At 41.3% G+C, this 27,711-nt stretch overlaps 1 protein-coding gene across 5 annotated transcripts in view; it reads right to left on the reverse strand.

Moving 5' to 3' along the window:
* Window positions 1-1,188: 1,188 nt before the first annotated feature.
* The window catches only part of LOC126354898 (cyclic AMP-responsive element-binding protein 1), a 72,244-nt gene continuing 45,721 nt past the window's right edge, over window positions 1,189-27,711 (reverse strand). For all 5 annotated transcript variants that reach the window (XM_050004958.1, XM_050004959.1, XM_050004962.1 and 2 more), the window contains 2 exons: window positions 27,420-27,507; window positions 1,189-5,027 (listed from right to left, as the gene is read on the reverse strand). In XM_050004958.1, the coding sequence (XP_049860915.1) occupies window positions 4,880-5,027; window positions 27,420-27,507 (236 nt within the window). In that variant the 3' untranslated portion in view covers window positions 1,189-4,879. The remainder of the gene's footprint in view (window positions 5,028-27,419; window positions 27,508-27,711) is intronic.

The following is a 27,711-nucleotide window of genomic DNA, read 5'->3' on the forward strand; positions in this document are numbered from 1 at the left end:
AAATAGCAAATATCTACCAAAATATAAGAAAAAAAGTGCCTGCCGACTCTTAGGATAAACATCCAGTGTACACTGCAGAGATCAATTAGAAAGAAAGGAAGGGAGGGAGGGTAGGAGGGAAGATGCGTCACAACCACATTCAGAGTAGATGTATTACATGTGACTCCCTAACATAACAGCTCATTACCATAGCCCCTAACACTAAAATCTGACCTACTCTCAGGAATTAGATGTTGTGACTACTCTATAGACAGCCCTCTTGGGATGCATGCAACAGATCATATGAATAGAGATATTGTGTCTAATGTTACAATCTTGAGTTTATCGACTGACACACAGTATTTCAGTTAAAGGGAAGCACAAACGCACATCTGGATAAGACTCTTGGTGGCCACATCATTGGCAAATTAGAGGTCACCCTGAAGTGGGCCCAGCTTTCAGTGACATTTCCAATGTCACATCATGACTGAAGATTCCAGGAATGTTAACACAGTCAACAATAGCATGTCAAGATTGATCCTGTGCTACAACTCAATACCAGAATTGTGTCCCACATTATCTTTTAAGTTGTAGAGATTTGGTTCCCCATATTATGCAAATAAGTTACTTTTTAATGCCCAAACATATTTCAGCATCTTTGTGCCACCCTTGGACCTTCTATTCAGTTCCATAGATTTATTATCAAATATTAATTATTTTAACAAAATTAGGCATAAAATAATTGATGCCCGTTGTAAATATTACCCACTTCCTTGAATGTATGTATCTGGAGGACCTCCCTTAGTTTATTGTATAGTTTGCCATCTGCAACTAAATCTTATTGCTACTTTAGTTGGTGAGTTAACAAATCACTTTGTTTTTGGTTGTGCAAAAATATTTCATGACTATAGTTCCGTTACTTACAATTACTTTTGTAGTATAAAGTCATCTGTTGTAGAAATATATGCAGAAGGTCAGTATACGTTACGGAACTCAAGTTATTCAGAGACAAGACACAGCAGCAACATATGAACACTGCATATTTGTGAAGTTCAAAAGTGTAACTTAGAATAGTACATTACTAAACACAAAACCCACCTCACAGTCGGATTGGGACATGAAACAGAAATTGTATGGCAAGCTTTCATAAAATGTCCTCATTTATGTGAAAGGATAAATTTACAAAACAACAAATTAAAGTGAACTGTATTTTGTTGATTCAGTATATGTTTACTTGACCATCTATTATTCAGACATATTTACAAAATGTGCTATTTATAAAACTTAGGTGGCAAGAAAAGTTTACAAAAGAAGGCAACAACTAGGACAAGGAGAACCTTGAGCCTATTTTTATACAAGAAAAAAACCACCTTTAATTTTTCCAATTTGTAAAAATACACATATTTACAATAATAATTTGTCTCTCGCTCTCTCTCTTTCTCTCTCTCATAATATATACGCTAAGATCAACACTTGACAACAAGTACACTATTAACATCTGTACCATAAACTCACAGTACCTACACAATTACAAATATACATTCAGGAAGTTCGTGCGCGACACACACACAAACACACAAACGCGTGCACACACACACACACACACACACACACACACACACACACACACACACACACAAACACACACAAAACCAAAATATTATCCATTAAATATAACCAACATTGGGATGTGAAATAGTTGTGCAAATACATAGTTAAAAATAGGGACAGTAAGTATCAAAGTGCAACAAATTTATTTTGTTGTGAAGGCTTGGAACACAGCACTTGCCTTTCTTTTTGACAATGTTCTTGCAATCAATGTGTAATATGAAACCTGTAGTATCATGTAACTGTGGCTTGCAATGCAGATGTTAATAGAGCTTTGTTACAGTAATCCATACAAAAATAACTCCGTTAAAACTAGTTTATATTTCCAAATCCACAACATTCAAAAAGCCTTAACAGCATCTTCATACAATACTCTCACAAACACACACACCCCTACTTTAAAACACACACACACACACACACACACACACACACACACACACACACACAGTTACAAGAACATTAAATGTAAGGATCTCTTCTTGTAGTTCATAAGCAGTACATAGCACAGGTCATTGTGATTCAGATTTGGCACATTTAACACCATGAAGTTATCTGTGTTCAAAGAGCACAAGAAATGGCCAGTGTATACACATTATTCTTGAATAATGATTTGCAATATAAACCACATTCATTTTGCACGACAATTTTTCTTGTTTTCCAGAGCACTTGTCAATAAACAATACAATTTTCTCTTCAATTATATAGATGAATTTTCTTCTATGACTCATATCATCGTTAATAGTTTAGTTTTAAACAGAATGAACAGTCACAGAAAGTTCTCAGTTACTGCTCATAACACACTGCAACATTTCTGGTTTACTCTGTGTAAACATTCCTTTTTAACAAAACTCATGACATAAATATACACAATAACAAATAAAACCAGGTAATAGTGTTTCTTCACATTTATACATCATTTGAAAAATGGGAAGCTGAACAAACATTTCCATGCATTGTCACATTAATAATTTGAAAGTCTAATTAACTCCACTGGATAATTATTATTGGAAGAAAGAAAAAAGAGGAAAGTTTTTCTGACCATTCTCGCCTCTCAGTTTCCAGTGCACAGTATTACACCAATGCATAGGAAAACATTCATATTCCAATATGATTTACTTAACTGAGGTTGATTTCACACAGATAATTGCTCACAAAATATGCACCAACAGTACTCTTACTTCAGAGGCACAATCTGCTTTAGCAGCTGAATACAGCAGCTAATATTATGACAAAGAAACACTTTATTTCCTGATCACACCAGTCAATCTTAAGAGAAACAGTTTATCCATCTTTACAGAAATTGTGGAATAATAGCTACATGCTAATGAGAACAGTTATTAAAGCATTCAGTGTGCAAGGTGCAGAGGACTTATAAAATAAGGTTGGAGCAAGCTGTTGTCTTAATGCATGCTCTAGAGAAAATACCCACTTTCCATTTCTTAAACTTTCCTCAGTTGCACTTTTATTGCACTATCCATACCAACTCTCAGATAAAATAGCCATAAATGTCCACTGTAATAAGAGTGCAAAACATTTCACCTCTATTACTGTTTGTATCCAGCAAAGAACATGAACCTATGAGTCACAGCAATACTTATGAACTTACCTTTGGAATTTTTTGTGTGTATTTAAGACAGCAGTGATACACTAAAATTAAAGCTCCAAAATTAATTACAATAAAAGAAAGTAAGTACTAAAGAAAAGAACCAACAACAATTTTATTTTCCTCCTCTGAAAATTCTTCACATAGGATCTCTTCCTGAATGACTGGGTGCGTTTTAAAACAGAGCATGATTTACAGCAACTCAAATATCTTCCAGACTCAGCTAGCAAATCATGTACTGTTTAGACAACACTAATATTTAAGTATAACATTTCTGAATGACTATAATGGTCCCAATAACCAGAAATCTGTAGGACAGTGATTTTTTACCCTTTAGTGTTCATTATGCCATATCCATCTAGAGCACTAACAAGAAGTAATGAAACAAATCAAAACTTGCTAAGTATAATATGCAAAAGACTTATTTTTCCAAAGTAGTTTTAGTAATTTACTGAGTATCTATTAAAAATTTGAAAAGATTTGAAAATTTCCTAATAACTTTATGGTTATTTTTTTGGAAGGGGGGGGGGGGGGGGAGGGGGGGATCGTACAATGATAAAAACCTCAAAGATAGGACTCAAAATCGATGCTACTTCTCCCCAGCTCTATTTCAGTCAATGAAATGAATAACTGTAGATAAGTTTTCCTGCATGCAAACAGTCTGCTTATCACCCACATGAACTCCTTATTTGAAAAACAATAGAAGAAGAGTTAAGAAGTTAAAAAGCTGTAGCTTCTAGTCACTTCAGAATTCTGCGCCTGAGTCAGAAAAACACCTGTGAATGAATAGAAGTAAACATCTGGAAAACGATTTAAAATTCATTAGCTCTCTATTACCCTGCATACCATTAAAATATTTTACATTTAAAATCGTCAACAAATATCACAAAACAAACAGAAAAAGCATTGCCACTTTTTCTAAAACACTGACTACAAAAGATGCATCTGGTTTGTTTCCAAATTAGTATGTCCTTGAACACTAGATTAGTAAATGGTAAGGCATAAAAAGAAAACTATGAATTGTATGGCACATGAAGTACACGAACCAGCCCCTGAGTATGTACCACTGCAATGTTGCTGATGTACAAGAACAACATTTACATATAATGCAATGCTTTTTCATTATTTGTACAAACAAAATATAGTTATATTTTCTGGTATATATATCATATTTATATATATATATATATAATCTATACAAGGACAGATTTTTTTACATTAATTGTCTCTCTCCAGTAAGCCAGGATACTTTGGTGTTGATTACACTTCATATATTCACATCACAAGCCTTTTAAATGCACTAAGCAAGTCATCTGTTGCAGTTCACTTCCAAGAACTCGCTTATCACCAATCACATTTCCAGCATTAGATATTAGTATGTTCACAGGAGATTTTTTCCCCAACAGTTACAGTACAGCACATCAACATTTTTCCTTCCTGTCAACACAGTGTTGTTTTTTACGCACTGTAGTTAAAATCGACGTTACTTAATAGCAACTTCTTTGTAAAAATATATGTTTTGTACATTAGTCTGTCTTGTTTCCAAACATACAACCTTGTGGGAAAGGCTAATCACAGCTATGTCTCCATTTTCCAATAGAAATAAAGATCAATGAACTGATCACCTTATAGCTGAGAAAAATCAGCACGGTATGATGGGATGTAATATCAGCTGCTAAAGCAAGCTCACTCAGTTTTTTGTTGGCAATAAAGATCTTTTAACTGTTTTAGTTCATCTATAAGGGCCTTGTTTTGATTTTCTAGCACAGCTACTCTGTTCTCCAGGCATTTGATGTATTCCTTCTTTTTCCTCCTGCATTCTCTGGCAGCTTCCCTGAAATAACAGCATATTAATAATAAAAAAAATTCCATTACTACAAAAAGTATGATTGAGCAAATGACAAAATATTTGTGGTTCAATAGTGATAAATATGCTAATGATACAGGGCATCATTACATGATTTGTAGACTACCTGGGAAGTGACTTGCATATTGTGTAGTGCAAGTCACTGGAGGCAAAACCATTCTCACATTGAAGAAAACATTAATCCATTATACAAACAATTATGTTTCTTTGTCTACAGCAGTCACTCAAAACAAGTATTGCAACTGATGCTCCCCCTAGATGGGAAACCAACATTTCAGTAGCTAGTAGTCAGTCTTTATATCAGGATAATATTTTGCCCATCAAACATTGTGAATTTTGTGGAGTATATTTACAGAACATGATAACTGAAGGAAGAAAAACACCTGTAATTATTAGAGACCTGAAAACATAGCATTTATCTTTGGAGAAGTTTGCATCTGGAGTGATGACTGGAGATTTTTGACTATAATGTCTGCTATTGCAAAAACTTCCAACAGTTTTTTTTTTCCAAAATGTCCTTTGCTTGTTTTCTCTTTTGCCTCCATTTAAACTTTAAAAAATGACCGTTTTTGTTGAGAAGCAGCATATTCCTACCTGTTATCAGTGCACTTCTCCAATTTGAAGTATTTCTCAACATTTTCTATTCCCACCCAATTCAATAATTACAAAATCTGCAGAACATTGATTTTGACCTTTCGTAGGCTTTCATAGCTGTGCAGCTCCTACTTGACAATGCTAAAGATATAACTGACAGGGCACTCAATTTAGAAATGGAACAAAACATAACTATTCAGACATTAGAAGAAGACTTTTGGCGTAGTAAAAATAAGTCGATAGGTCTTGTTTTCTGGTAGCCAAATTGCAGAATTTGGACACAATAAACTGTCAGTTGGCTGTCAATGTAAACAAACCAGAATTTTGGCCACCAGGAGGGTCAGGAGCAGTGCAGGGAAACAAGCCCCACCCCTCTCTCACACAGCAGCCAGTCAGTTCTGCTTTCACAGAACTGACATATGGTCATTGCAATCACCAATACAGTCTGGAATTGTGAAGGTCAAATCAATCTCTGATGGACCAGGATTTAACTCTCTCTCTCTCTCCCCCTCTCCTCTCCTCTCACTCCCCCTCCACAAAAAAAGAATACTTGCCGAGGTTGGCAGTATCGTAAAAAGGAAATTTCTGGCCTGACTACTACTTGTATTTGACAACGAAGTTCAAAATGCTCAGTGCCCAAAACACCCACATTAAAATGTCGGCATTAAATCTACTTTTGAACTTAAGCTAGCAGACAAACTTAAATGCTTTCTTTGTTCTAAGACGCTACATCTCAGCGTCGAGTACTATATTGCAATATGCAGTGTGTATCTTACAAAGGCAATTCAATCATCCACAATTAGTGTGCACCAGAGCATTGAGCACATTAATAGATTTTGCGTTCATGCTCTTTTTGATTTTACACATGTTCTTACACACATTATGTTTCCAAACTGGGCTTTGCCATATGATGTGTAACACCAGTAACCAAGAATTGGTTAAATTTTCAATATTTATAAGCATAAAATAAATCTACTTCAAACTCTCTCTCATAAAATATTTCATCTGGATACAATTTGCTATGAAATAACCTTGCTAATTTCAGAATCTGAAGCAGAATTCACAACTATATTAGCATTTATTACAAACAGGAATTTTTTTAGGTCCCTAATACTTAAAAATGAAGTTATGCATTGAAAGCTTTTATGATCTGATATCTTTGCCCATGAGCCTTCTCCGTTGTATGGCCATGGTCCATGAAACATTCCAATTGCTCAACAAGGCTTATCGGAACCAGGAGCACCACTGAAGCAGTCCATTGCAGCACTGGATGAAATGCTAGGAATGGAAATGATTCGTGGGCCATGGCTGTACAACCCAGAAAACTCGCCAGCAGACAAATGAAATCATCAAGTCTCTACAATAAATTATTAACTCTTTGGAAGGGGTTTATTAAAAGTTTTATGGACACAGACAAAATAAGATAAGAAATTAGTGTAAAAATCAAATGACGGAAAATTCAGGATGGAATGTAATAATATTTCCTTCTCATAAATTATTGTAAAAGATATTGTCAAACAGCAGTATGTAAAATGATTTTGCTCACTTCTTTAGTGAGTTTATTCTTGATAATAAAAGATCAAAAACTTTGCTCATCACAAAAGAGGTCAGCCCTCTTTTATGCAAAACTAATCATCATTGTTCCTCACATTTTATCTATGAACAGAATTTTGTTTGTTTATTTTTGAAAGAATTGCACGAACTTCATATTTCACAGCATGCAGTTTAAATTACTATTACACCATGCCTTTTTTTTACTGTAAAAGCCTCTTTATCTCAGCATACCTTACATCCATTCGATACGGCTTTCTCTAATCAAGCCTTATTCTCTCTCTACAATTTTTAGACACCACACTTCACTTCATTACTTTAGCAAATTGACAACTCCTCGATTCTTCTGAATGTGTTATATCTACAAATAACTTCTTTTAGTCACGTTGTGCAATAAATTTCTCCCCCACTCCCACCAATCAGGTTCAGTACCTCCTCATTAGTTATCCAATATCATCTTTTAATACTACCATATGATCTTTTAATACTACCATATGATCTTTTAATACTACCATATGATCTTTTAATACTACCATATGATCTTTTAATACTACCATATGATCTTTTAATACTACCATATGATCTTTTAATACTACCATATGATCTTTTAATACTACCATATGATCTTTTAATACTACCATATGATCTTTTAATACTACCATATGATCTTTTAATACTACCATATGATCTTTTAATACTACCATAGATGCGCACAGTGCACAAAAAAATGCACACTCGTATCAAAAATTGCTGTCACTGCCCTCGTTATGAGACATTTCTTTCCAGGTAATCCTTTTGTATTGAACTGTGTTACATTTTTTTACATGCAGAATACATATGAAAAGCAAAACCTACTGGCCACAAGATAAAACAATTCTGGGGAAAAAATACACCTTAATAAAATTAACAAATACAAATTGGGCAGCAACAATGGGTAATAATTTTTGTACTAATATTACAACATGCCATCTGCCCACCAAAAATATCATACTGTAAGTTCATGGTGGAACTGAAAAGGAAAAACATCCTGGATTTTTCCCAGAATCCCCGGTTAAAAATACATTGTACCTCTACTGAATATAAATTTTTTTGGTGCTGAAAGATTTTACACATTGCCACAGAACTTCTTGGCACTTTAGAAAAAAAATGGAAAGATCTTTGATGCATGACAACATTTACACTGCATATTTTCATATTACGGGAGTATAAAGACAATTTCCACTAAATACAGCATGGTAGCTTCCAAAGTGCTGAAATCGAGATTGCTATGTGGTTTTATCACCCACTCATAGCTCACAGCAAGTGATCTCACCAGTCAATGACAGCGGATGTTCAGAGCACAGGACACATGATGTAGTCACCCAACAGCAACATCACTGTTAAGTAACACGAACACACAAATAGCGAAAGTTAATGCTTTAAAATACTATAGATGTCATACAACTACATGAAAAGCTAAGCTTTTTCATATAACGTTGATTGTCAAAACTTTTTTTTGCTGTTTTTTCCCCAAGGATGGGGTAGGCAGATCTTAAGAGCACAGTTGAATATTTCTGACAAGCAAGATTGTACATTTCACTGTTGTGCACCAAACATTTTGTGGGTTACCTAGCTGAATACATGTTACAGTGAGTACTTCAACTGTCCCATAAAAAAGCCAGTTACAAGATCAAGAATTCACTTTACATATTTTTAAAGGATAACCATACTCTTTGCCATTGTTATTGTGGAATCTACGAAAAATTAAAATAAATGTGAAAACTACCTTTGAAGCTTGGTCTTTTTTAGTGTGCCAGAAAAAAATTTAAATCATAGCATAAATGGCTGGTCTTCTGGGCCCAAAATTTTCTAAGTTGCTGGTCTTCAGTGTTAAGTTTTGAGTGAGAGTCTAATGCTCCACAATTTAAGAAATTCATTGGTTTCTCTCACATATAACATAATTAATCCAACAACATAATTAATCTTGCCTAAAAGGAAATTTATTTTGAGAACAACACGTCTCCGACCACCATTCATAACATTCTCCTGCGCCCTGTTACAAATTTAAACATATTTGATGTCATGTTCATCAAAAGCAGTTTGTTGTTACTAAATATTGCATAGTCTTTGTCTCAAAGCCTTTGACACATTGTGCTCTTGGCAGCACTTGAGTGAGCATTGTGTTCTGCTGTTATAAATAGTGTATTTTCTTTGCAACTGAAGTTTTATTTTGGTGTTATTCTTTTGTTTGTGTTTCATTCCTGCAGTATTATTCTGCAGTAGCACGCTAAAGTAAAATTTTTTGTTGACTTATCAATTACATATCAATTCTTACCAGTCAAAACATTTCCAGATTTTTCCCAAATTTCCCGATTGTCACATGGTGTATACACAATGAAGTTATATCTATAATGCAATTGGGGGGGGGGGGGGGGGCAACAAAAAGCAGATGCTGAAAATTTGGACATAACCCAAGTGAAATTTGATACTCACCAAAACCTTGTTACACCAATGGTTTGATATTTAAAGTTGAACTTTGACGCACACATAAAGTGTCAGAAGACCTTGGTTGAAAATGAAAGGGGACGGGGGTTGGGGTTGAGGATGGGGAGGCAGTACATTACAGCACTAGATAAACAACTGTTCACTACATTTAAGTTCACACACTGTGATGAGAAATGTAGTAGATAAGATAATAACCGAGAAGTTTGGACAGATGAGCAGAGTGGTAACTTACATAAAACATCAATTCATGCACAGAAGATGTGCACAATGAAATCAAGTACGGAAACCTATGTTGACTGATTCCTATGATTATGTTCATGGGGAATAAAAAGAGCTCTTTATGTAGTGGAATGCAGTAGGTATTGAAAAGATAACAGAAACACAGGAATGTTGTAAAGAATGGCATCATTCGTGGAAGCCTAGTTAAACATGACTGAGTGATAATGCAAGATTTACTTCATAGTTTGCATTTTTACCCCCATTTCTATATTATTTCCAAATGTGAGAAAATATGTAATTAACAGAGCAGAGACACTTCAGTTCTTACAAAGACTTCCTTACAGTGTCTAAAGAGCATCAGTGAGTTAGAGTGTCTCTAAGATGGACATTAAAGTGCTCCTTCTCCTGCAGGTAATATGACATTTCAAGACAGTTCCTGGTTCTTTGAACAGGATCAGTTCAATTCTTGAAGTTCACATATTTCTTGAAGCACAATCTCTACAAGCCATCAGTACTTTTGCACCATATTAAGATTACACTGCATTCAAAATCAAGTTTTCCCCCATGTTCCTTACTGTATGACAACAATGACATTGTAATACACCCTGCACAGCTCGTGGATTGTCCAGTTCTGTAATAAGTGTTAAAAATTTAACAAAAAGTGCATTCAGCTATTCAATCCTGTGTGTCTGTGTCCAGGCCATAAACTCTTAACTCCCCAGAAAGTCAGTGGAGCTAACATGAATAGCTGGCTACTGACGAGCCATGAGCATCTTGGCTTGAATCAAACAATGAAAAATCCCGTTGGAATTTAACAATATGAGAGAAGGAAAGTTGCTACTCACCATATAGCGGAGATGCTGCACCACCATGGATTCTTGCTCCTTCCATCTGCGTCAATATAGAAAAGTTTCCTTATCCCTAGCCAGATCCCAGTCCCACATACTGTTCCTGCATTGTAGCTTGGCTCATGAAATCACCTCTAATGGCCTTACCATCAAATTACCCATCTCTGGTTGCCATCCCTCCTTCCACAATGACCTCCACCCGTTCAGATTACGCCAATCCTTAGCCCTCACCAACATAGTCCTGCAAAACCATATCAACCAAGCCCAATCCTCCTAGCAGTACCTTCTCTCCATCTTCAAAATTCTCATGCTATGTAATCCCAGATTCCTGGAACCCATTACACACATTGAAACTCTTGCCCTGCAGGAACTTAAGCAACATGCACAACGTCACCTCAAAAAGCTCTCCATCCCACTACCTTCCTACTCCCACCTCAGAGTACCACTGTCCACCACTTCTACAACAAGCTCCAAACGTCCCCCACACCCCCTCATAGCTGACAAACATCTTCTCGCAGACCTACTGCACTTACCCCACCCTCCGAAACTCCCTCCCACTACCACACAGAACTCAAATCCTAGACCCGCAACACAGTCATGAACATTTCCTCCACAAGCCATAGTCCCACAGAAATATCAGTCCTTTCCAAGGGCCTCACCTTTTCCGCACTCCCAACTTCAACCATGGTGGACTAGTTAATGACCTTCTCTCCTTCTCCCAGTCCCTACAGTGGAAATACTTTTTCGCCACCAACCCAACCAATCAGACTCAACCAAAGACCAACATTGAACCTTGCCTAACTCAGCTCACTACTCCATCCAACCGTGATCCACCCCCACTGCCAGCAAGCCACCCCCTGTTAACTTTCCAGAAGTTCTTATCCTCGAACCTTGCCTCACCATCATTCCTCAGATCCCTCAACATTCATACTAGCCTTACATCTGGAGAAAGAGCCACAGTCCACCATCTAAAAACTGATCACGATCTTATAATCCTACCTGCAGACGAAGACTCCACCACCGTAGTTTTGAACCGCAAGGATTACGTGGCAGAAGGACTCCGTCAGCTGTCAGATACTTCCACCTACAAACCATGCTCATGTGATCCCATTCCAGCAATCCAGCAAGATCTCCAGTCATTACTCAAATCCTTAGACCCATAACAGAACCTCTCCCCGGAGTCCATCTCTCTACTTACCCGTACCACTCCTCGCACTACCACCTTCTACATTCTTCCTGAAGTCCACAAACCCTACCACCTAGGACACCCCTTTGTGGCCGGTTACTGTGACCCCACAGAGAATCTCTGCTCTAGACCAATACCTTCAACTTGTTACCCGGAACCTATCCTCCTATATAAAAGATACCAACCATTTCCTCGACCGACTTTCCACAGTTCCTCTCCCTTTACCACACTGTGCCCTGCTCGTCACTATTGATGCCACCTCCCAGTACACTAACATTCCTAATGCCCATGGCCTTACTGCTATCAAACACTACCTGTCCAGATGCCCTACGGATTCCAAACCAACAACCTGCTTCCTAGTCTCCATGACCAACTATATCATCACCCACAATTACTTCTCCTTTGAAGGCATTACCTACAAACAAATCCGCGGTACAGCTATGGGCACCCGCATGGCACCATCCTATGCTAACCTATTCATGGGCAATCTAGAGGAATCCTTCCTAAAAATCCAGAATCCAAACCCCTCACATGGTTCAGATTCATTGATGACATCTTTGCTACCTGGATTGAAGGTGAGGACACCTTATTCACATTTCTCCAGAACCTCAATAACTCCTCCCCCATTTGCTTCACCTGGTCCTAACTCAACCCAACAAGCCATCTTCCTAGATGCTGACCACCGCCTCAAAGATGGCCACATCAATACCTCTAGCCATGTCAAACCTACTAACCACCAGCAATACCTCCACTTCAACAGGTGCCACCCGTTTCATACCATCCCTTCCGTACAGCCTAGCCACCCGTGGTCATCGCATCTGCAGTGACGAGCAGTCCCTCTCTAAATATACCAAGGGTCTCACTGAAGCCTTCACTGACCGTAATTATCCTCCCATCCTTGTACAAAAACAAATCTCCCGTGCCTTGTTTTTCCTCTCCCGTGCCTTATTTACCAGTCTCCCACCACCTCCCAAACTCCCACATTCCGGCCACAGAGGAGCATTCCCCTTGTAACTCAGTACCATCCAGGACTGGAGCAACTGAATTAGATTCTCTGCCAGGGTTTCGATTACCTCTCGTCATGGCCTGAAATGAGAAATGTCCTACCCACTATCCTTCCCACCCCTCCTACCGTGGTATTCTGCCATCCACTGAACCTACATAATATAATCTTCCTTCCTTACACAACCCCTGCTCCCAATCCCTTACCTCATTGCTCATACCCCTGTAATAAGACCTAGATGCAAGAACGGTCCCATACATCCTCCTACCTCCACCTACTCCAGTCCGGTCACTAACATTACCTATCACATCAAAGGCAGGGCTACTTGTGAGACCAGTCATGTGATCAAGCTAAGCGGCAACCACTGTGCAGCATACTATGTAGGCATGACAACCAACAAGCTGTCTGTCCGCATGAATGGCCACCAACAAACTGTGGCTAAAAAACAAGTGGACCACCCTGTAGCTGAACATGCTGCCAAACATGATAACCCTCATCTCAATGACTGCTTCACAGCCTGTGCCATATGAATCATTCCCACCATCAGCTTTTCTGAATTGCACAGGTGGTAACTTTCCCTGCAATACATCCTACGTTCCCATAACCCTCTGGGCCTCGACCTTCATTAGTCACTGTCCTCACCCATCCAGCCCCCTCCCTGTACCCATTCCAGCACTACACAGCCGTCATTTCACTGCCACATGCAATCTATTAATTTCTTTTATTTTTATTTCTCTCCTTTCCGTTACTTACCCCCTCAGCTATATGGTAAGTAGCAACTTTCCTTCTCTAGTACTGGCTTGAATCAAGTTGTACAGCCATTTGAATTTCTTAAGCATCATTGGTTAACAAATAATAATAATAATAATAATAATAATAATAATAATAAGTAGGTACTGGGAGATGAATTAGCTTGCACAAGATAGAGTAGCATGGAGAGCTGCATCAAACCAGTCTCAGGACTGAAGACCACAACAACAACAACAACAACAACAACAAAAAAGCTAGGTGGTGTCAACGTCCCCCACAGAGTTAATTACACAGGGTTGCAACTGAACATTGACATATGAAGTGTCACACTAGGCAAAGCACTTATTTCTTGACCTGTACCATCTCTATTGTAGTGGGGATTTATCTGGACACACACTGAGATTACTAGAGGTAAATGCTAACAACAATGTAACTGTGTTTATGTGCACTGTGAAGTGAAATACAAATCTGTAATTTCAGCTATTATGTGAAGTTCTTGCTCATGAGCCTACCCACACCTGAGATTACTAGAGGTGTGCTGAGAGGTTACTGGTACTCACTCCATCACTTGTTTTTCAGCCAGGATTTTCCAGTGTTGTATCTATTCGTATTCAGATAATATATGAAATGGAAAATCTTGCAGGGTGGGTGAGAGGGCGGGAGGAGGGGCATGGAGAGATAATGGATGGAATGAGTAAATATAACTAGTCCATGTATAATGGAGGTGCTGAGCCAAGCTGTAGATAGACATACGCAACAGCCAAGTGTTAAAAGTTCTTGATCACATGCCTATGCACCTATTAGCACTTCCATTACAAAACCCCATATTTACATTCTCAGAATTAACATATTCCCATTTTTCCCATCGTTTATTGGTCCCTTCAAATTTACCATGTTCGGAGTAATTAGGTTGGTACACAAGTTTGTAGTATTTTTATTTTGCCTGTCAGTATTCCAGTTGCTGTGGGTTTATTAATCAATAGTCATTTTTTATTTGTAGTTCACTATTGCTATTTGAGTCTACGTATTGTGATTTGTGATGGAGGTAGAGTGTGGATGCTAGAAAATGGGAGTGCCAAGTGGAGAAATCAAACATTTCCGACATATTATCCTGTTTGTGTTCAATAGGACTGACAGCAGCAAAGGCAGCCAGAAAGATTTTCGCTAAGTATGGAGATAACGCCACTGAACAGAGCACAATAAGAAATGAATGGTATTTTTCCATTTTAAGGAGGATTGTTTTGACATTAGCAACTCTCGGCATTCAGGAAGACCTTCTGGGTTTGATGATGTACATTAAGCACATTAATCCACTTTAATGTACTCCTGAACTGGCAAATGTAATGAAGGTTCAAAAATCAGTTGTTCAGGTAATATATGCTCTAACCCAAAACCAAAAAATCATGTGTGGCCATATGTGCATCTCTGCTTGCTCATCATCAACTGGATCATGAACAACACCAATCATTCCTACCCTGTATCATTACTGGTGAGAGAAATGGTGTCTTTATGCTAACGTAAGGAAGGGAAGGGCTCAGCTAAAACAAAGCAGCAACTCCCCATAAAAATATCTGCATGCTTCCACAAAAAAAATGTTATGCATATGGTGGAACAGTGACGATGTGGTGTACTATGAAGGGCTTCTCCGAGGTGTAATCATAATTGCTGACATACACTGTCAACAACTGAGATGTCTTGCAGACGCAATGACTGCTTGAAGTGATACTACTATACAATAATGCCCACCCACATTCTGCTAGACTAACAAAATATACTACACAAGAGTTGGTTTGTTAAGTCTTTCTGCACCCACCTTGTTCAACAGATCTTTTGCCCTTAGATTTTCACTATTTGCACACACTAACAACCTTCAAAGAACTTCTTTTCCAGATAAAAATTCGCTCCAAACACTGCTTCACAAATTCTCTGCTTCAAAACCAAGTGATTTCTACATTCACGGAATCGAAAAGTTACCTGAACATTGGCAGGCTGTTGTAAATAAGGAAGGAGAAGATACTATTGATGACTAAAGTCTCTGTTATGTGTATTTATGGAGTTTATTAAACTTATGAAAAAACACAAAGCCTTCAAGTGACGTTTAAAGCACTATATGATCAACTTTCATGAGCGCTATGCTGTGTAGTCACAACTTAACAAAAACTATATTTTGTGTAACAGTGTAAATAGCCACTGCATAATTGAACATAGTGTTTTGCTGCTTTTAAAATTGGTATTAGAAAATTTTCTGCCATTATATTACTATGAAAAATGGTATAAAAAGATTCTGAAAGTGGCAATAAGCTCATCATCATGAATTTATTATCTAATGGATGGATCGACACGTTCATGAAGAAAACAGTGCAAATAATGTGGAAATTGTTAGTGGATGCCAGAGCATTAAATTAAAAGAAATTACGCAACAATATGAAACCAAGGATATATTTATATGGATAAAACCCCATTTTTCTTCAGTGTCATTCCAAATAAGATACTTGCCTTCAAAGGCAAAAAATTGCCATACATGAAAAAACAGTAATGTTCAACTCCCAAATAAGTTATTTACCAATGCTGATGCATCTCAAATAAATTAAGCCATTATGATTCAAAAATCAAAGAAACTTGGTTCTTTTAAAAATGTGAAAATATCACCCACTAACTCCAAACCCTGTCACTAAGTACATATGACTTCATATCTTTTTAAAAAGCAGTTGCATAGCCTTAGAACAAAAACTGATGCCTGTAACAAAAGTATTTTCTCCTAATAGATTGTTGCCCTGCACACCCCGAAAATGTAAATTTACAAAATGTGCTAGCAAACTGCACATGGAAGTTGTAGCCCTAGAATTTGGTAATTATCTGTGCTTTCAAGACCTGTTACAGGAAAAATATTGTGCAGGAGCAATTAAGTTTTATGTAGCCAGAAAAGAACACAGAATCCTTTAAAGCTTGGCTGGAAAAATGCTCCACATTGTGCAAACTACAGCACAAGTGTGCACATCTCGACCAGTGGGCACAGCGAAACAACAACATCTGCAACTAGACACGTATCTCAAATGAGCGGCAACAGTTCCGCTTCCTTGTTTATGCTGCACTTGGAGCACTGAAGGACACCCAGTCTTTCTTTCCTCTGGAGACTGTAGCCTTATGTGAGACGTACTGAGAAATGGCGAGTATTGCTGAAAAGCAAAGAACAAGAGAGCTGTGTTCTCAGTCATTTAAATACGACTGGGAACTTCATTTTCTTTACAACAGTAGATGAAAACGCACATTTGCTGTGGCGCTGAATAATAGGCATCCAGTGCAAGTTTACGACAAAGACGCAACACACATTTCATATAGGCAGTGTAGTGTACTGAACACTGCAGATCAGGAAGCCACATAAAGCGCCCTTAAGAAAATTGATGGGTACATCGAAATGTTATTTACTAACTCTGCCTCATTCTGCTCCACATTACATGGGCGAATATTGTTATCTGAAAAATATGGTATTAAACCATTTGTTTAATGTATACTTGCAAGTGTAAAAATTACCCTTTAATTATTGAGACATGTTTGATACTCTTGCTATAATGTGGGTGTAAAACCAATCTGGCATACTTGTGCACCATTTGTTTTTATGTTTTGTTTTAGAACTATGATATTTGTCGACAGGGTGACGGAATAACACGATACCTTCCCATGATTGCAATGCACACTGTGAAAACAGTGTAAGAGTGCCCAATGTACATTGTATCCCAGCTAATGAGTAAAGAGAAGCAGTGACATCTGTGGTTTTACACACACACACACACACACACACACACACACACACACACACACACACACTAAATGAGTGGTGACAGCTCCTTTTCTCTGTTTACACATCTGGTAAGTGTGCACGCTGTGATCAGGAAGTTGCATATGAGCAGCAGCTGCGCAAGTGTGCAGAATTTCTGGCCGGCCCTGCTTTAAAGTATCAATTTCAGATCCTGTACAGTGAGAACATAGATGATAGTTAAAGAGTCCACCAACTGCAACTGCTTTGGATAACTGTTTTCTTCCAAACAGATAAAGGAATCAGATCTTCCTACCAGGCCTGGGCAATGAAAAAAGATGACTGTGAAAGTCTCCTCACTTCTATGCAAATACAGTTGCAGTTCGAGCATTCACTCCATTATTTCCCGTGTGTTGATGACAATTTTGTCATTGTTTAAAGTTTGCCTGAGAAAATATGGTGAAACTCATACTCGGGAAGATATGACAGCTCAGGAAGTGACAGTGACGACCATAGTGGTGTGCCTTGTTTCACAAATCTAAATGCACCAGTGAACACAAGAAAACAACAAATAAACTTATGAAATAGTAAACCAAATTAGAAAACTGATAGCTGCACATGGTAGCCACACTACATATGTTGGCTGATTGTAAAAACAGCTGCACCAGTACTTTGAAGCTACCACCTGTTTCTCCACAGCTGCCATAACGGAATACTATCTGGTTCTACATCACAGCGTCTACTGTGGCATGTAATAGTGCGCCAAATGTGAGGTATTTCTTCAAGGTTATACGGTACAGATATGTGCAGGACCAGCACAGAAATTAGCTTCTAAGAGTCGAGAGTGAGTGTGTGTGTGTGTGTGTGTGTGTGTGTGTGTGTGTGTGTGTGTGTGTGTGTGTGTGTTCTTCAACCTAAGGTTTGTTGATTGGGGAAGAGATTAAATAGCATCATCAGTTCCTCAATCAAGGGTTCTTTCATCTGAAGGTAGGTGGTATCCTGAAATGTGCTCAATTGCGAAAGTACATACGAGTGGAAAAAGCGAGGAACTGATGGCAATATTGATGCCACAGCTGAACAAGAATTCACATAGTAGTACAAGTATATGGATTGGGTCTGTACTTAGATTACAGCAGACAACTGGTCTTCCGGGGCTCAGCCGTGCTGAGAGAAACCCCTCCCACTTCTGACCCCAGATAACCCGATTAAGGGCAAAGACTGCTACAGAGTAAAGAATGTCTTCTAGTATAGTCAAGAGAGGCAGAAAAGTAAAAGGGAAACATGTAAAAATGTAAGGGACATCTCTTGAACTTCAATAATACACACAGAAAACACTGTGGGAGGAAAAGAGGCTAAAACTACATCTCAAAGCAATTAAAACAAAGGCAGCATGCAAAGGAGGCAGGGTCAAGGCTCCTCCGGTCCCAGCATGTGACAATATGCTCCCAGCCCCAATCATACCGCTCCTGCCACTAAGGTAGTATAAAGCATTGTATCTGAGAATAAGCATGGAAAGGTAGGTTGGTTGGTTTGTTTGTGGGATTAAAGGGACCAGACTACTATGGTCATCGGTCCCTTGTTTCATAAAAACTAAAACCACACGAAGAGAATAAGAAACGAACAACAGGAAAGACAGCAGACGAAACAGGACATGAAATACTCTGACAGAGACCAGACAAAACAAATTAAAACACACAGTGTAACGGTGGTTGGCCGACCGTAGAGAAAAGGAGGAAAAGCTAACCACCAAGAACACTTTAAAAACTCAGTTTAAAATCAGAGGCTAAAAGCCAGAATCAACACTAAAAAACTCAGATTAAAGGATAAAAAACCCCTGCCCGAATAAAACACAAAACCAAGTCCACCATGGCAGAGTCATCTGATAAAAGAGCAGAGAGCGTGTCAGGCATTGCAAAAGTCTGCTGAGCACGGTTAAAAGGGCGCACTCCAACAGAATATGGACCACCGTCAAGGACGCCCCACAACGACAAAGAATGGGATCCTCACGACACAGTAAATAACTGTGTGTGAGTCGGGTGTGGCCAATGCGGAGCCGACAAAGAACGACTGAGTCCCTGCGGTTGGCTCGCATGGATGACCGCCATACAGCCGTCGTGTCCTTGATGGCACGGAGTTTGTTAGGGGTGGTCAGACCTCGCCATTCAGCATCCCAAAACGAGAGAACTTTGTGGCGTAAGACTGCCCGCAAATCAGCCACCAGGAGGCCAATCTCCAGAGATGGCGCACTGGTGGCCTCTTTCGCCAAGCGGTCAACAGTTTCATTGCCGGGTATACCAACATGGCCTGGGGTCCAAACAAAGACCACAGATCTGCCGCAAGGGACAAGAGTATGCAGGGACTCCTGGACAGCCATCACCAGACGAGAACGAGGGAAACACTGGTCGAGAGCTCTTAAACCGCTCAGGGAATCACTACAGATAACGAAGGACTCACCTGAGCAGGAGCGGACATAGTCTAGGGCACGAAAGATGGCGACCAGCTCAGCAGTGTAAACACTGCAGCCAGCCGGCAACGAACGTTGTTCAGAATTGTCCCCTAGAGTTAGTGCATAACCGACTAGACCATCAACCATCGAACCGTCGGTGTAGACAACGCCAGAGCCCTGATACGTGGCCAGGATGGAATAAAAGCAGCGTCGGAAGGCCTCCGGAGGGACCGAGTCCTTCGGGCCCTGTGCCAAGTCGAGCCGAAGGCAAGGGCGAGGCACACACCACGGGGGTGTACGCAAAGGGGCCCGGAAAGGAGGTGGAACAGGGAAACACCCAAGCCAGGAAAGAAGCTGTTTCACACATAAGGCGATCGGACAACCCAACCGGGACCGACGTTCTGCCTGATTAACGACTGACTGCGGGAAGAGGACACGATAATTTGGATGCCCGGGCAAGCTAAAAACATGGGCAGCATAAGCAGCCAGTAATTGTTGGCGTCGTAACCACAGTGGAGGGACACCTGCCTCCACAAGTATACTGTCCACGGGGCTGGTTCGGAAGGCACTAGTGGCAAGGCGTATCCCACTGTGGAGGATTGGGTCCAGCACCTGCAACACAGATGGGGATGCTGAGCCATAAGCCAGACTCCCGTAGTCCAGACGGGACTGGATTAACGCCTGGTAAAGCCGTAGGAGAGTAGATCGGTCGGCGCCCCACCTGGTGTGGCTCAGGCATCGCATAGCATTTAGATGCCGCCAACACGCCTGTTGAAGCTGCCAAATATGAGGCAGCCAAGTCAACCGGGCATCAAAAACCATCCCCAAAAACCTATGTGACTCCAGCACTTTAAGAAGCTCGCCGTCAAGATAAAGCCGCAGCTCCGGGTGAACAGTGCGTCACCGGCAGAAATGAATAACGCAGGTCTTGGCTGCGGAAAACTGAAAACCATGCGCTACAGCCCAAGACTGTGCTACAGCCCAAGACTGCGCCTTGCGGATTGCGCCCTGTAGCTGACATTCAGCAGCTGCAATGCCAATACAGGTGTAGTAAAGGCAGAAGTCGTCAGCATACAGGGAAGCGGAGACTGTATTTCCCACGGCCGCAGCGAGTCCGTTAATAGCTATTAAAAACAGACACACACTGACAACAGAACCCTATGGCACACCGTTCTCCTGGACTTGGGAGGAACTATATAAGGCCGCGACGTGCACGCGGAAGGTACGATACGACAGAAAATTGCGGATATAGATCAGCAGAGGGCCCCGAAGACCCCATCCATGAAGCGTAGAAAGTATGTGATGATGTCATGTCGTATCATACGCCTTCCGCATGTCGAAAAAGACAGCAACCAGATGCTGACGGCGGGCAAAGGCAGTACGGATGGCCGACTCCAGGCTCACCAGATTGTCGGCGGCGGAGCGGCCTTTACGGAACCCACCCTGAGACGGAGCCAGAAGGCATTGAGACTCCAGTACCCAATTCAAGCGCCGGCTCACCATCCGTTCAAGCAACTTGCAAAGAACGTTGGTGAGGCTAATGGGACGGTAGCTGTCCACCTCCAAAGGGTGCTTCCCTGGTTTCAGAATGGGGACAACAAGACTTTTTCCCGCCATTGCGACGGAAACTCATCCTCGACCCAAATGCGGTTGTAAAGATCAAGAAGGCGTCGCTGGCAGTCCACTGAAAGGTGTTTCAGCATCTGAGAGTGGATGCTATCTGGCCCAGGAGCGGTATCAGGACAAGCGCCGAGGGCACTTCGAAATTCCCACTCACTGAATGGAACATTGTACAATTCAGGATGGTGAGTGCGAAAAGAAAGACTCCGACGTTCTATCTGCTCCTTAATGGAGCGGAAGCCCAAGGGGTAGTTGGCAGAAGCGGAATTCATAGCAAAGTGCTCTGCCAAGCGGTTTGCAATGACGTTGGAGTCAGTACAAACTGCTCCATTCAGTGAGAGCGCAGGGACACTGACAGGGGTCCGATAGCCATAGAAGTGGCGAATCTTGGCCCAGACCTGCGATGGAGTGACATGGAGGCGAATGGTGGACACATACCGCTCCCAGCACTCCTGCTTGTGTTGGCGGATAATGCAGCGGGCTTGCGCACGCAGCCGTTTGAAGGCGATAAGGTGGTCGATTGAGGGATGTCGCTTGTGACGCTGGAGTGCCCGCCGGCGAGCTTTAATCGCTTCAGCGATCTCAGGCGACCACCAAGGCACAGTCCGCTGCTGAAGTGACCCAGAAGAACAGGGAATGGCCGATTTGGCGGCAGTAACGATGCCGGTGGTGACCGACTGAACCACTGCATCAATGGCATCGTTAGAGAGATGCTCAATAGCGGCAGTGGAGGAGAACAAGTCCCAGTCAGCCTTATTCAGAGCCCATCTGCTAGGGCGCCCAGAAGACTGACGCTGTGGCAGTGACAGAAAGATCGGAAAGTGGTCACTACCACACAGTTCGTCATGCACTCTCCATTGGACAGACGGTAGGAGACTAGGGCTACAGATCGAAAGGTCAATGGCGGAGTATGTGCCATGCGCCACACTGAAGTGTGTGAAGGCACCATCATTTAAAATCGAGAGAGAGAGCTGCGACAATAAATGCTCAACGATGGCACCTCGACCTGTTGCCACTGACCCACCCCACAGATGGTTATGGGCGTTAAAGTCGCCCAGTAATAGGAAAGGTGGAGGCAATTGAGCTATCAGAGCAGCCAGGACATGCTGCACGACATCACCATCCAGTGGAAGGTAAAGACTGCAGACGGTAACAGCCTGTGGCGTCCACACCCGAACAGCGACAGCCTCTAAAGGTGTGTGGTGAGGTACAGACTCGCTGTGAAGAGAGTTCAGGACATAGATGCAGACGCCAACAGACACCCTTTCATAAGCTGCCCGGTTCTTATAATAACCCTGATAGCCACGGAGGGCGGAGGTTCGCATTGACGGAAACCAAGTTTCCTGCAGAGCAATGCAGAGGAAAGGGTGAAGGCTGATGAGTTGGCGGAGCTCAGCTAGATGGTGGAAGAAACCGTTGCAGTTCCACTGGAGGATGGTGTTGTCCATGGCTGAGAAAGGCTTGACGGGACTGGGAAGGGAGATTACGCCGCTGGGTCACCTGCTGCCTCCGATTTAGCACCTGTGATAGTGCTTTCCATGGCGTCTGATGGACCGGCGAGATGGAGGTCCTCAGCGGACGCCAGAATCTCCACCGCATCCTCAGACGCAGAGCTGGAAGGTTGCAGTGGGATGCCTGCCACTGCGAGTTCCTTGGGCTGAGAGCTCTTCTTGGGTTTCTCACGCAGTTCCTTGGGTAGCACCGGCTGGGAGGGCTTCACCGATTCAGTCTCCGGGACGGAGGAGGATCGTGAAGCCCTACGACCAGTTCATTGCGGGCACTTACGCCATTGTCAGTCGTCAGGCTTCTCGCTGGCAGAAACCTGGGAAAGGAGGGACCCTTTAAGGGACCCCTTGCGAGCGTGAGAAGCCGAAGAAGTTGGACACTTCTCCGGCTTAGAAGTGGGGACAGACGTCCCCGATGGGTGGGGTGGTGTTGCTCCTGAGGTAGGTGGCGCAGGAGCAACCCGGTGGGTAGAGCCCCCCAATGGCGAGGGGGCAGGAGGAGGTTTACTACTCGTCGATCCAGCCACAATTGGAGAAACAGACGAGGCTAGCACAGGTGTTGTAGCAGCAGCGTAGGTAGATGTTCTCACAGGATGGAGTCAGTCGTATTTCCTCTTGGCCTCAGTATAGGTTAGTCGGTCCAGGGTCTTGTATTCCATGATTTTACACTCTTTCTGGAAAATTTGGCAGTCTGGCGAGCAAGGTTAATAGTGCTCCCCACAGTTGACACAGATGGGAGTCGGGGCACATGGAGTATTGGGATGTGATGGGCGTCCGCAATCTCGACATGTGAGGCTGGAAGTGCAGCGAGAAGACATATGGCCGAACTTCCAGCACTTAAAGCACCGCATCGGGGGAGGGATATAGGGCTTAACATCACATCGGTAGACCATCACCTTGACTTTTTCCGGTAATGTATCCCCTTCGAAGGCCAAGATGAAGGCACCGGTAGCAATCTGATTTTCCTTCGGGCCCCGATGAACGCGCCGGACGAAATGTACACCTCGGCGCTATAAATTGGCGCGCAGCTCTTCATCAGACTGCAAAAGAAGATCCCTATGGTAAATAACTACCTGGACCATATTTAAACTCTTATGGGGTGTGATCGTAACGGCAACATCCCCCAACTTGTCACAAGCGAGTAACCATTGTGACTGGGCAGAGGATGCCGTTTGTATCAGGACTGACCCAAAGTGCATTTTTGACAAGCCCTCCACCTCCCCAAACTTGTCCTCTAAATGCTCAATGAAGAACTGAGGCTTTGTGGAGAGAAAAGACTCCCCATCAACCCTCGTACAAACTAAGAAGCATGGCGAATAACTGCTACTGCCATCCTGAGACTTACGTTCCTCCCACGGTGTGGCCAGGGAGGGGAACATTTTCGGATCGTACTTCTGAGCGTTAAACTGAGCCCAAGAATGCTTAGAGATTACTCCGACCAAGGGTCCTACCCACAGGCGCCACCCAGCCACTGCAAGAACCACCTGGCAGGATGGCCGTTGCCGGGAGTCCCGATACCCCAGGAGGATAAGCATCTACTCCTTGGCATACTTGGGGAGTTAACGGCGCAGGCATCAGTAGAGCGATCCCTGTGTTGTCAGGGGGCTACAACCAACAGGGTACATGGCGGCCCCACCACGACGGACTGGCTACCGTGCTGGATGTTAGGTAACATGTGGTCCATGGTCGCCGTCTGTGCAGAAAGAGGCACTGCACAGTGCAAGGTGTTATCTGCACGCAGAAAAAGAGTCATACCCAAGAGATGGAGAGCGGACAAGACTGCAGTTCAACGGTGCATAAGCTGGCGAAAGGTCTGATCGCAAGATGGACACAATGCACCAAGTAAGGCGCCCTTCCCCAATCGGCTCGCTCTTCGGAAAATTTTGAGAGATGGAGGTCGAACCCAACAGGGGACCATCATATAAGGCCGAAAAGTTTGAGACTCCTTTTAGTCGCCTCTTACGACAGGCAGGAATACCGCGGGCCTATTCTAACCCCCGAACCCGCAGGGGGTAATAAGCATGGAAAGAACAGGGCAAGAACCAGTTCAACTGTCCATGAACTGTGTGCCAACATGCAAGGCAACAAAATCGGAAGACCATTTGTAACACTATTAATGATATTACCTATACAGGTCTTAGGTAACTTCTTTGTTTTTACTTAATGTGACTTCTGTATAATCATACTCTTTGATGTAACACCCATGTAATGGTTTATTCATTATTTATGGTAATTTTATGTAATTATAATTAATCTATGGAAGGAATTTGCAAAAGTAATGTGCTGCAAAAGAATGGAAAAGTGAAAATTTTACTTTAATGGATGCATAGGACTTTTAAGTTTGTAATCGTGTAAAACATGTATGGAAGCCCCTCTGCAACAAAACTGGCTTGGTGGGAATAGCAAAGCTGGATCTGCTCGTCGAATTGCAAAGCTCCTGTGTGGCATGAGTAAGTTGATGGTTAGCAGCCAAAGTGTGTGCATCCTGTGAACCAAACAAGACAAGAAGAACAGCAAGTTTATATAATGTAGCCACAGATGTGGACGTAATTTAGCTTCGTATTCATAGCATACTTTGACTGGGTCTGTACTACTAAAATCTGATGCTGAGACGAAAACTTTTAGAGCTAGTTACACACCAAGAGCCATGGATACTTTTGCCACCTTATTTTGAATAACACAAGAGTCTTGTCATTGCCACCATCCTCTTCTCAAATTACCAGTTGAGTACTGTATAATTGCATGGATCAGTTATGCAGTTTCTTTTTCAAAAAAAAATGTGCTCTGTAACTTTGTATTGAGCACATGTTTTATCCTTAGTCATTTACCTAGATGGGATGCTATCCCAAGTGCTACAATATTCCTGAGTATCATCCTATTTTATTGAACTGAAAAGCGATTTCAGCACACTTCCATTACATTTAATAAACTATGTGCAGCAGTAAATTTCACAATTATTCGGTGAGTAAAGTTCTGAAGTACTCCACACAATTTTAATAAAATAATAGTTAAAGTTTCACCAAAGTACAATTCCTAATTGAAGATTTAGAGTATTTATTTCGTAGATTGTCCTTACTGAAATAACAGTGTTTCTGACATTGCTTTGTGACTAAAATGTTCTGTCTGGATCTGAGTCTACTGACAGACTAACTTCTGCACCTCCATGCTAACAGATGAGCCATATTTAAATTCCATATCAACAACAGCACTAAAGAAGTACAAGTTTCATTCTTATACCTTGTGTAGTACAGTACACAATTAGCTACAACTAGTGAAACTATACTAGCTACAACTAGTGAAACTATACTAGATTTAGGTATCACATCCTGATAGCCCAGGAGGATGGTCGTCTACTTCTTGGCAAAAGTGGGGAGCTAGCAGCTTAGGCATCAACTGTTTGATTCCAGTGTTGTCAGGGGACTCAACCAAAATGGTATATGTCAGATTCACTACAGTGTTGGCTCAGAAGGGCACATGAAAACCTATCTAGATATTATGCACAGACGATATTTAACACAGCACACAGTGAGAATTATCTAAGCTGTTGTTCTCCAGTCAATCAACACTTAAGAAAAAATTTGGAAATTGAAAAGGGAATCAATAATTATTTCAGCCGAAAGGTGATGAACGAACGAACGAACAAATGAATGAATGAATATTCTGAGAAAGGAAAGGAAATAGCCAGGTCAATCCCAGAGGCTGCCATTAGACTACAAAAAAAGTTGTCATTTTGACTAACAGCAAAGGTAGTTTGCTATAGGTAGATGTCTGCAATGGGCAGCCAAACATTTTACCTCACTGGTAACAAACACAAAGGGAAAAACAAATTTCTCTCCTGCAAGGGAAAAGGAAAAAAGAAATTTTCAAGTTCTGTTTTATACCTCTTTAATAGTAGTCCTTGATATTTTCTCTCACCCATAACTGATCTGGGAACCCCCATCCCCCTCCTCACAAAAAACCATCCAACCACTTAATCTTTAAAGTCTTTGCATTTAAATAAGATTTTCTTCCAAAAGAGCGAGCCATTCCCCTCCAACTAGTCCTACACACCAAACTTCTCAAACAATAAAATGACAGTTAGGGAGAGGAGACTACCCACGAATGTGGTTAGGCAAAAATGGTTCAAAGCACTGTAAGCCACCATCTGTACTACAGAAGTGGGAAAGCTTGTGGTATGCTTTAACAGCAAGAAGAATAAAGGAATGCCAAGGGCATCTAAAGAAAGCTGCCCCCTTCCAATTTCACTCGAGTAAGACTACCTTTGAATATATTCATCTTTTACACAATCATTTCCATTTTAACATATTATCCATTACAAACACAAAGAAAAGTTTCAATAAAATACTATCAATTTCCCAAAATTTAGGCAACAGTATACTAAAAAGAAAAATATTTTTACCTGTTTTTCAACAACCTCATCTCTCTTTTGCGTGCCTGGTCCTCGGCAATTATTGGGCCACTGCCAAGTCCACCTCCCTGTGTTACAACTGAAAAAAGAATATGCAAACATGAATTTCAATTATTAATGCAAGAAGTGTGTGTGTGTGTGTGTGTGTGTGTGTGTGTGTGTGTGTGTTTCCCCTATATAGTTTGTCTTGCCAGATGTGTGACTAGGGGCCTAAATGAGTTAATATTAGACAACAAATCCAAAGGATTTCAATTCACTGCCAGTCATATTTTTAAGACAGCAT

The sequence above is a fragment of the Schistocerca gregaria genome, chromosome 3, assembly GCF_023897955.1.
Source record: "Schistocerca gregaria isolate iqSchGreg1 chromosome 3, iqSchGreg1.2, whole genome shotgun sequence".
In the NCBI taxonomy this organism is placed as follows: Eukaryota; Metazoa; Arthropoda; class Insecta; order Orthoptera; family Acrididae; genus Schistocerca; species Schistocerca gregaria.